Source organism: Spermophilus citellus, assembly GCF_964194105.1.
Source record: "Spermophilus citellus genome assembly, chromosome: 3".
In the NCBI taxonomy this organism is placed as follows: Eukaryota; Metazoa; Chordata; class Mammalia; order Rodentia; family Sciuridae; genus Spermophilus; species Spermophilus citellus.
The window spans coordinates 77,471,182-77,482,552 of NC_138184.1; the positions used below are offsets into that span (position 1 = coordinate 77,471,182).

General features: G+C 47.3%; 1 protein-coding gene across 1 annotated transcript in view; it reads left to right on the forward strand.

Moving 5' to 3' along the window:
• FAM222A (family with sequence similarity 222 member A) overlaps positions 1-11,371 on the forward strand; it is a 48,527-nt gene that overhangs the window by 25,838 nt on the left and 11,318 nt on the right. Inside the window, exon 2 of the mRNA XM_081283100.1 lies at positions 596-721. Coding sequence (XP_081139226.1) covers positions 640-721 — 82 coding nt within the window. The 5' untranslated portion in view covers positions 596-639. The remainder of the gene's footprint in view (positions 1-595; positions 722-11,371) is intronic.

The following is an 11,371-nucleotide window of genomic DNA, read 5'->3' on the forward strand; positions in this document are numbered from 1 at the left end:
TGACAGAGATTGGCTCAGAGCAGCTTTGGGGGCCTGTGGAGCCACCAGGTACCCCCCAGCTTCTAACATCCCGGGATCTCTACTCCAGTGGCCCTGGGAGAATCCCCCAGGTAGGGACCAGACCAACACTTGGACCAAGTGGGACGGTGAGAGGCCCCTGGGGTTTCCTGGGCAGCCCTGGGTAGATTGCAAAGATGAGCAGATGCAGGGAGCATCCCTCCCCTCAGTCAGCGGACACACAGGGTCACGTGCAGCTGGAGTCCACCACCAGCCAGGACAGGACAGCCTGCTTTGGGACACACAGGGCAAGGATCTGTCCCATCTCTAGGGCTGTCAGGGCAGCCGGCTAGAGGAGGGGACCTGCAGAGGCACATCTGCCTCGTCCTGGAGGGAGACACCCCTCAGGAGGCCAGGGTGCTTTGTGTCAGCCCGTGAGGCCACAGGAGAGCTTCCAGGTGCGCGGCCTGGTCTCACTTGCCCATGGGGAAGGGATGTCTGCCTTGAGTCTCCATGGTCTTGCAGGATGCTGAGAGGGTGGTGGAGGTGGGCGTGGGGTTGTCTTCCAATGACAAGCACCTCGTCTCCCTCCCCACAGGGACCCTGCTGCAGAGCGCACCCCGCGGGAACCCCGGCACAGCCATGCTGGCCTGTCTGCAGAGGACTCAGAACCCTCCCGGCCAACACCTGGCCTGCCCAAGCAGGAGCCTGGAGCTGCGCAAGTGTGAGTGTCCTCGCCCAGCCTCTGCGCCCTCTTCCTCTGCCTGCTCTGAGTCCACGGGCTTGCTTTCTGTTCCTCAGGCTTCCATGAAGCAGGTCCTGGCCTAGGAATGTCATTTGCACCCCTGATGCCAGCCAACTCCATCTCTTTGGGGATTGAACTCAGGGGCGCTGGACCCCTGAGCCCCATCCCCAGCCCTACTTTGCATTTTATTTAGGGACAGGGTCTCACTGAGTTGCTTAGCGCCTCGCTTTTGCTGAGGCTGGCTTTGAACCGGTGATCCTCCTGCCTCAGCCTCCCGAGCTGCTGGGATGACAGGCAGGAGCCACTGTGCCCATTACCCAACCCCATCTTAAAGCCTGTGTGTTCTCTGAGGCCTCTAAGCCTTTGCCCATGCTCTGCTGTCCCCTGTGGGGGGTCTCCCTCCCCACAGTGACACCCTCTCCCTGTCTGGCCGACTCCCACGGGGCACGGCCTAATCTCCTTCCCTGAAGACTCTCTTCCCCGCACCCGCACCGAGGCCCAACCTTGCTCTGGGACCCACCGCCCAGCACGTCTGTGTGGCTCTCTCTCATTTTCCTGCATTAACAGAAGGTAGCACAGCACTGCAGCCAGAATCATCCTGGACAGGAGCCCGGCCCCGGGCCTCTCTCATTGGCTGTGAGGTCTTGAGCATGTCCTTTCCCTGGGTCTTGCTTTGTCAATGTATCAAATTAGGGAGCTGGACGTGGTGACCTTCAGGGGGTCTGTCCTCCTTGACCATTGAGCACCAGGTTACTAAACTCTCTGACAATTTTTAGCCTCTACAGGGTTGGTTTTTTTTTTTTTTTTTAATTTTTGAAGTACCTGGAAACAATTCAAAACAGGGAGATTTGCATAAAGATCTGGATTCTAGTGTTTCCTGAAAAACATCAGAGGATCTGGTAAGATGGGCCTGTGCAGCTGCTGGTTAGAGCTCAGCTGCTGCCTCTTTCAAGGCGCCATTCATCTCCAGCTCGCCACAGTCCCCACCGCGTCCTATGGCTTCTCCTGGAGCTGAGTCAGTTGTCACATGACGCTTTACATTTTTCTTGTATCTGCTCATCTCTAGACGAGGTGGCCTTCTTGTCCAGTATTCACAAGGAAGGAAGGGTGTGCAGACAGAGCTTCCTTCTGCCAGAGGTGGCCAGTGCCATCAGCTTCCTGCGTGTCCTCCCAGATGTGCTGTGTCCCAGCAGATGTGTGTGCATGAATGTTTTACACATCGTCTTGCACCCTGCTTCTTTTTTTTTAATACTTTTTTTTAGTTGTAGATGAACACAATACCTTTATTTATTTTATGTGGTGCTGAGGATCGAACCCAGGGCCTCAGATGTGTGAGGCAAGTGCTCCACCACCGAGCCCCACTTCATTGAGTGAGCCCTGCACCCCACTTCATTCCTATATGTCCACTTCTAAAGAGCTTCCTCATTCTTTTGCTGCGTAGTTCTCCCTGGCAAGGGTGGACCATAGTTTATTTGGCCAGTCTTCTATGTAGACGTGCCCCACCCATTGCCATTTTGAAGAATGTGGCAGTAAACACCCTGTGTCACAGGCTGTGAATGCACTGCACATACTGGGGTGGAGGTGTGTGCCTTTGTGATTTTAACAGATGTGGTCTGATATCTTTAGATGTCATTTCACAGACACTCATCTCCTTGGTCCATGTTTTCGACTCAGGGGTTGTCTTGTCCTTTCTTATTGATTTGTAGGAGTTCTTTGTATATTATGGAATTAGACCTCTGTCTTGTCGTTTGTCTTTGGTTCAACCATGGCGGGATTTTCTTTGAGAAGTGAGATTTGTTAGTATTTCCTTTTATGATTTCTGGATTTTGCATCATGTTTACCAAGTCCTTCCTCCAGCTCAAATAGTAACAGTATTTACTGTTATGACATTATAATAATAGTAATAATAATTATTATTATTTGAGAGGAGGTCTCAAACTTGTGGGCTTAAGTGATCCCCCCACCTCAGCCTCCCAAGTATCTGGGATTCAGGTGCACACCACCATGCCCAACTTGAGATTATTATTAAAAAAAAAAAAAAGGAAGAATTCCCTCAAGTTTTCTTCTAGTTCTGAGCCCCAGCCCTATTTGGTATTTTATTTAGAGACAGCATCTCACTGAGTTGCTTAGGGCCTCGCTGTTGCTGGGGCTGGCTTTGAACTCGTGATCCTCCTGCCTCAGCCTCCTGAGATGCTGGGATTACAGGTGTGTGCCACGTGCCCAGCTCTCTTATGTTTTTTTTTGTTGTTGTTTTGTTTTTAAATATATGATCTATATATTTTCAAAAGCTCCCTCTATTTTTATGGTATTTTAAAAAATACCTGGTCTCTGTTTTGTGGTTTATCTGGTATGAAGGGTGTGACGTGGATCCCACTGGATTCAGATATCAGTACGACACTGTTTTCATTACTGTGGTGTTATAATACATTTGAACAACTGAGCGGCTCTATTAAGATAGGATTGACATACCATTTACCCATTTGAGGTGTCACAACTCCGTGGTTTTTAGTATGCATCGAATGGTGGACATCACCACTATTTTAGAATATTTTCATAACAAGAAGAAACTCCATGCCCATGGACAGCTTGTCCCCCACCTTGTCCCCCACCTGCCCCCTCTTCCTCGACAGATTTCCCAATTCTGAACTTTCCTAAGTGTGAACTCAGATAGTCTGTGGTCTTTTTGGCTCCTGGCTTCTTTCACTTAGGGTGATGTTTTTAAGACTCACCCAGGTTGTAATCTGCATATAATACATGTTTTTAAAATTATTTATTTATCTTATGTGGTGCTGAGGATCGCCCAGGGCTTCACACGTGCTAGGTGAGCGCTCTACCAGTGAGCCCCAGCTCCAGCCCTATAATACATTATAATATATGGTGGAGCTTGTTGCTCCTTGTTATTCCCACCTCCGAATCTCCAGCTGTATTTATTTTCCCGTCTAGACTATGGAATCCATTTATAGAAGAAAAACAAAAATCCTGTTTTTTACTGGTATTACATTATACTTACAGATGAATCTGGGAATAAATGTCCATTTTACAAGGCCATCTTTTCCTCCAAGAATGTGCTACGCCTTTCGGTTTTATTTGGAATTCCTTTTGATGTTTGCCTCATTTAGATCTTGCACATTTTCTGGTTATGTTCACTTCTGCATAGGTTTAGCTTTTTTTGATTCATTTTCTTCTTCCATAAGTGGAGGCTGTTTCTAGGAAGGCTGTTAACTTCGGCCACTTTACTGAATTCTTTTTATTGTTTATAATGGCTTTTCAATTTTGTCTCTGGGGTTTTCAGTTTCTCATTGCAAATGATAAATTTGCCTACTACTTTGTTCTATCCCTTCATTTCTTTGTTTTATTTCATAGAGTTGGCTGTTGCCCCTGGAACAGTGAAAGTAATGGTGGTAATGCACATTCTTACTTTGCAGTTCTAGATATGTCTCCATTGAGGAAATGTGACTTTGGGCAGGTATTTTATTGGATGAAGTAAGTCTTCATCTAGTCCTGTTAAGGCGTATTAAAAGCAAAAGCATATGTTGAACTTTGCGCCAAATGATTTTTTCATTTTATGAAAATGAACATGCGGTTTCTTTAAACTATTAATACAAAGGACACTACTAGAGTTTTTCATATTGAACCATCCTTGCATTCCTGGTTGAACTCCACTTGGTCATGGGACCTTTAGTATTATTATCATTTTTTATGAAATACTTGCTGGGTTGGGTTTGTTATTTTACACAGACTTTTGCTTCAGTTTCATCAGAGATTGTTATTTTTCTGAAATGATTTTTTGTTGGGTTCTGCTGTCTGCAGTCTTTTCCCTGTGCTTTGGGACAACTTGAATAGACATGAGATGATCTGTTCTTTAAAGGTTGGTTGGTTCCCCCATGAAACTGTCTGGAGTACTGCATTTATTTCTGGTGGGTTGGTAGCTCCTTGATGATGTCTTCTATTTCTTCTGCAATAATTGGTTAGTTTTAGTTGTCCTACTGCCTCTTGAATGAATTTGGTAAATTATGTTTGTCTTAAAAACTATCCATTTTATTCAGGTATGTATGTGTGTATGCATGTATGTCTTTTTGTAGTCCTAGGGATTGAACCCAGTCCCTTGCACATGCTACTACTAAGCTACATCCCCAGCCCTTTTTATTTTGAGACAGGGTCTCACTAAGTTTCCCAGGCTGGCCTGGGGCTTGCAATCCTCCTGTCTCAGCCTCCCCAGTAGCTGGGTTTATGGGCGTGCACCACCATTCCCCACTCAGGTTTTCAAATTTGTTTCCATGAGACTAAATAAAGTAATTTTTTTCAGTTCTTTCAAGTGGCGATTTTTATCCTTCTCTCTTTCGTTCTTTCTTATTTCAGTACTGGGTGTCAAACTGAGGACCTTGCACATGCTAGGCAAGCCCTTTACCACTGGGCTACATCCCCAGCCCCATCTTAATTCCTTTATTGTGTATTTTGTGCTTTGTTCTCATTTTTCTTGATTGGGTTAGTTAGCTAATGATATTATCTATATCCCTTCCCCAAAGATCCATCTTCAGGATTTTTTTTTTTTTAGTAATTATCTTTTTCTGGTTTCTAATTCATAAATTTATACTTTTAGCTCTATTAAGACTTTCCTTCTGTTTTCTTTTAAATTTTATTAAGTTACTTAAATCTTTATACTTATAAACAGAAAAAAAAACAAAACAGGAAAAATTAAGGCTGTCTCTGAGCCCTTTAGCCATGTCCTGTAGGTTCTCATATGTAATGTTTTCAATTTTATCATTTTCTAGATACTTCAACATTTTGGTTTAAGACTCATTTGAGCCCCACACATCTATTTAGGTAGTAGATACTTTTCAATGTTTCTGATTTCCAGCATTTTATTTTATTTTGCATTATGAACAAAGAATCTTATCTATTTCTGCTTGTTTGGAACTTTATGGAAGTTTTCTGTGTGATATAATCTACAGTAATTTTTGTGTATCACATGGATTTTTTTTTTTAAATGGGGACTTAAAAAAAGATGTGGCCCTGCTTTTGGGATTCAGAGTTTGGTATCTACCGATTATATGTACCCCAGTAATCCTGTTTATTAGGTCTTTGGAATCTCCCCTATCATGGATGAAGAAGGAATCAGACACCTTCTGTGAATGTGTTCCGGTCTAGTTCTTGTATCACCTGCAGCTTTGGCCTTATGAGTGATGATAAGTGTTATTTAGTGCTTAACTATCAGGGCCTTAAATCCATATTGTATTTTATGCTTTTTGCTCTGGATTCAGTATTATCCATTAAAATGGCAACCTGGCCAGGTGTGGTGCTGTAGGCCTGTAACCCCAGCTACTCAGTAGGCTGAGACAGGAGGAGAGCAAGTTTGGGGCCAGGATTGGCAACTTGGTGAGACCCTGCCTCAAAATAAAAAATGAAAAGGGGGCTGGGGATGTATCTCAGTGGCGGAGCACCTCTGGGTTCAATCCCTGGTACTAAAGGCAGAAAAAAAAAATAGGAACCTCTACTGTTTTATTACATTTTTCTTGAAATCATTGCCAATCCTTTTATCTCAGCCTTTCTGAATTAAGTGTGACTTGTGTACTATAGAGTGGGATTCAGCTTTGTGATCCAATCTAAGTACCTTTTCCCCCTTTATATATATATAAAATTTTTTAGGTGTAGATGGACACAACACAATGCCTTTATTTTTATGTGGTGCTGAGGATAGAACAGGGGTTCTGTCCATGCCGGGCGAGCGCTCTACCGCGGAGCCACAATCCCAGCCCCTTTTCCCCCTTTTAATAGGAGAGTTTAACCCATTTACACTTATTGCTATGACAGATGTCTGGTCCTAAGTCAATCATCATGTACTTTGAGTTTAGAAGCCTCTCACTTTGTGATCTGTGTTCTCTGCTTGGTTTCGTGTACCTCCTCGCCATAGGGCAGGTTGGTGCTTTTGTTCTGATAGCGTGATTTTAAATAACTTTCCCTGAGACAGACAAAATGATGAAATCAGTATCCTCCATTTTCCTCTTGACTTTGTAATTTCAAACCTCTGTTATCTGACAGTAGCTTGAAACGATCCCTTTTGATCCTGGCTGCTAAAGATGAAGGTATCATCTACTTTACCATCCCCCTGGTGCCCCGGCCTTTCCCTTTGATGTCAGTTATGCCATTACTGCCTTATTCTCAGGGCTTAGAAAGTGGGCAGTTGGCTACATCCCCACATCTGCCTCCATCTCAGTCTCCTTGATAAATAAGCTCAGTGCTTGCCACGGCTCCATGTGACATCCTATTGTTCCAAGTGGGCCCTCCCATGTGTAGCCGAAGCCTCCTGTGAACACCACTCCTGCCCATGTGGAATGTTCTGTTTCTCGTCTTTCTACTTGAACAGGTAAAAAGAAGAAGTGGGTCACTTGGTTTCCTTGAGGATTTTGTATTCCTTGTTCTACTGCCTTGTTCTACTGCCTTCACTTGTTGCAATGGAGAAGTTGAAGCTGATTTTTCCTCCTTGAACTGGATTTGGATCTTTCTGTACCTTTCACGGCCAGTTACTTCACTAGGATACTCTCGGGGTTAATCAACTTGGAGTCTGTTTCCTCTGGAACATGGTACTGTGCCCCTTGAGCCTGTGAATCCGGGGCTTGTACTATTCCGTTGAAGACTCTGGTTAAGCATACACTGGCTGTCTTTCACTTGTCTTCCCCGGGGACCCCACCATCTAAGGAAGCCTAACTCCCCATTTCCTTTTAACTCATTTTTAAAATGTATTTTGATTAGGTCCTATGCTGGTCTAACATTAATTACTTTTCCTTTGGAGGAAGTGAGTTTTTCCCAGCCCTGCTATGTGCAGGAGGTTCAGGTTGAAGAAAGGCTAGAGCCACGTCCTGGAGTTCTCCTTAGGACTGTGTGTGAAACTCGTTCTTTATTTCCCTCCAGTTGCCTCAGAGACAAATAGGTTCCCACGAACATGGCTTCTCTGTGTGATTTCTTGTGCAGTCCCCTCCTCTGTTCTAAGCCAATTGGGTCTGTCACCAGCCAATCCACCCCTACTTTTGCTGCTACCAATAAAGGGTTTAGGTTTTATATCTCGGGGTGTACACCTCACTGTTGGGAAATGCACTACTGACTTTTTTTTTGAAGGCTATAGCTGCAGGATCTTTCCGCTGCTGGTTCCCGCAGCCCCACCTGACCTCTGCTGCTGTTTGGAGCTTATTCACCTTGTTGGTTTAGGGGTTTATCAGTATTTTGCCACAGGGCTTAAAGAATGACTTTTGACTATATCTTTACTGATGAGCACTGAGGTTATTTCTAGTCTCTCAGATTGAATCCAGGGTGCTCTACCACTGAACTCCATCCCCAGCCCTTTCTATATTTTATTCCGAGACAGGTTCTCACCAAATTGCTGAGGCTGGCCTCAAACTCTCAAACTGTTAATCTTCCTGCCTCAGCCTCCCTTGTTGCTGGGATTACACATGTGCACCACACCCAGCTTCTCTCAGTACTCTAAACATCTTTGTGCACAATAATTGTGCAAAAAAATATATATATATTCTCCCAGGAGGAACTCACGGCCTCCAAGAGTCATCGCGTTTCACTCTGGTTGCTGCTGTCCGGCTGTCAGGGCCTCCCCACCTTGCCTTTTGCTTCCGGAAGCTGGAGACAGGAGCTGAGCCTTGTGACTTGGGCTAGACCTTCCCTTCTGCTCCCAGGCTGGAACCAGAGGGCTTGAAGGGTCACCACCCCGTGCCCGGGTCCTTTCTCATCTCTGCGCTGATTGGAAAAGACAGACTCTGCCTGTAATTGAAAAGCACAGGAAAGAGGGAGGGAGGAAGGGAGAGACGCAAATTGAATCCAGCGCCCCGTTGCCGGTCAGTGCCTGGACACTGGGCGGAGGAGGCTCCTGCCCCTTTCTTCTGGGCATGACCCTGGGGTGATGGAGACCTTTTGCCCTGGGCAGAGCCAGGCAGGAAGGAAGGGCCAGCCCTGCCGCTTCCCACCAAGGGAGAAAAGTCTACCAGGCCTTGGGCAAGTCAGTCGGCCTCCTGGGGCCTGTGTTCCCCCTTCAGAGGGTCAGGCCATCAGAGGGTCAGATAGGGTGAAGCAGACAAGCCACCCAGCTGTGCCCATCTGTGGTGACAATGGCTAAAGGTCAGCTGGAGAAGGGGGCACTCTGAGACCCCGTCCTCCTTTTCCTATAAAATGGGGGTCAGAGCAGTCGGACCACACAGAGCTCCCGAGGACCAGCTTCCGTGCATGCCCAGAGCATGGTGAACCAGACCCGGCTGCAGGTCACACCTCTGGGAGCTGAAGGTGCCTCATCTGTGTGGCCAGGAGCCTATTCCAGGTGACCAAAGAAAGTGACCTGGAGAAAAAGAAGAAAAATTCAGAGACAGGGGAAGTCCCTTCCCCTCCCTACCTCAGGCCTTACGCTCCTCCCAGCTGGCCAGAGGCCCAGGGTCCCAGGCAAGGTCCGCCCACCCCTGGGACAGAAAATGATTGATTCAGCTGCTTCAGAACTTCCCACTGATAAATATTTGGCTTTCTCATCGTGGTGTTAATACACAAACTGTGAGTCACCACTGCTGAAAGACAGGCTGCGCAGAGCCCCAGGGAGGCACGGGGGGCCGTGGACTGGGATCCAGGGACTGGTCTCTTCCTCATCTAAGGGGGCTGGGGGTGGGGCAGCTGCCCAGGAGGCAGGTGGGAGCTTCCTCTGTCCTCTGCTGGACTCAGGCAGTGGTGCGGCCCTCCAGCCTCAGTTGCTCCTCAGTAGGAGGGGGGCGCACACCTGCCTTCCTCCCGTTGACTCCCAGGGCATGGGCTTGCAGGCTGAAACAGGTCTAGGGGTCAGATCTTGGCTGTGCCTGAATGGGCACCTGCATGGTCTTGGGCAGGTGAGTCGTTGGGCCTCAGTTTCCTTGGCCATGATGTGAGGACAGGCACGGAAGAGGAGAGCCCGCGGGCAGCCAGCCCCAGTGTGTGTCTACCCATCCCCCAGAGCTGGGAGCCCAGCCCAATGCCTGTACTCAACGGGGACGTGGGGCTCCCTGACCCATCTCTCATCCTCAGTGATTAGACCAAGGCCAGCTCATGCCCAGCGCCCACCCTCCCCTGACCCGGCCCTACAGGCCCCCGAAGCCCCCAGCTGGAGCTACTGCCCAAGTGGACCAGAGCCCCTGAGCATCCGAGCAGGGCCACTGCTTCCAGCTACACTAATAAGATATGGAAGAAAGGGGGCCATTTAAATTCCAATAAAATTCAGAACAAACCTTGGCCTCTGCAGCAGATTCGATGATGTAGCTGCTGCCAAGTGCAGCCCGAGGGCCCCACTCGGCCCCACTGCAGGAGGAGGGCCGAACCCCCCTGTGACCTCACAAGTGAAAATAAGCTCTGAGCCAAGCCAACCGAGAGGGCAGGCAGCCTCCCTCATCTGCCACAGTGTCGAGCCACATCCACTAACCAGTACTCCTGAGCAGAGGTCCAAGTCATCACCTGTCCACACTGCAGGAGTCCCAGCCAGCACAGCAAGACAGGAAAAGTGAATTAAAAGATGGAAGGATCAGCCAGGCAAGGTGGTGCATACCTGTCATCCCAGCAGCCTGGGAGGCTGAGGCAGGAGGATCGCCATTTCAAAGCCAGCCTCAGTAACAGCGAGGCCCTAAGCAACTCAGTGAGACCCTGTCTGTAAGTAGAATACGATATACGGCTGGGGATGTGGCTTGGTGACCGAGTACCCCTGAGTTCAATCCCCAATACCAAAAAAAAAAAAAAAAAAAAAAGGATCAGAAAACTATTTGCCTAGGGAACCCAAGAGAATGTTGGTTTTGAGACTTCAGCCAGATCATGAAACCAACATACGAACACAATTGCACTGTACCACAGAGGTGGGCACACATTCCGTGCAGAGTACATACTTTCAGCCTTGCAGGGCATTTAATCTCTGGTAGGACGTATTGAAGCTTTAGGGTCCAGCAGGAGACAGGCATAGACTCCATAAATGAACTGTGGGTGTGGCTGTGTTCCAATAAAACTTTATTGACACAAACTGGTTGCAGGCTGCAGTTGGAGTTTCTATTCTTTCCACCGAGTCATGCAATCTCCCCACTCTGAAATTCAGGAAGGTTTTCTCAACCCCGAGAACTATTAAGTGGTCACTTCCCATTTCTCCCCAGCCCCCTCAGCCCCAGACAACCACTGAACTACTTTGAGTCTCTACAAAATTGTCTGTTTTGGACACTTCTATGCTAATTCCTTTATCATTTCCAAAGTTCACCCACATCATAGTGTGTATCAGCACGTCCTTCCTTCTTATTGATGAATAATTCCATTATATGGTTATGCCATGTTTTATTTATCCATTTATCAGTTGATGGACTTTTTTGTTGTTTGTTGTGAATTACGCTGGGAACATTTGTGTACAGGTTTCCTATGGATGTATGTCTTCATTTCTCTTGTGTATGTACCTAGGAGTGGAACAGCCAGCTCATGTGGTCACAGTTGACTTTCTGAGCAGGCGCCAGGTCTTCTCCAGAATGGCTGCCCTGTTGCCTGTTTGATCGGTTTCTGCACACCTTCACCCACACGTGGTATCCTCTGCCCTTTTGTTTTATGCCATCTTAGTGGGTGTGAGGTGGCGTCTCGATCTGCTTTGAATTC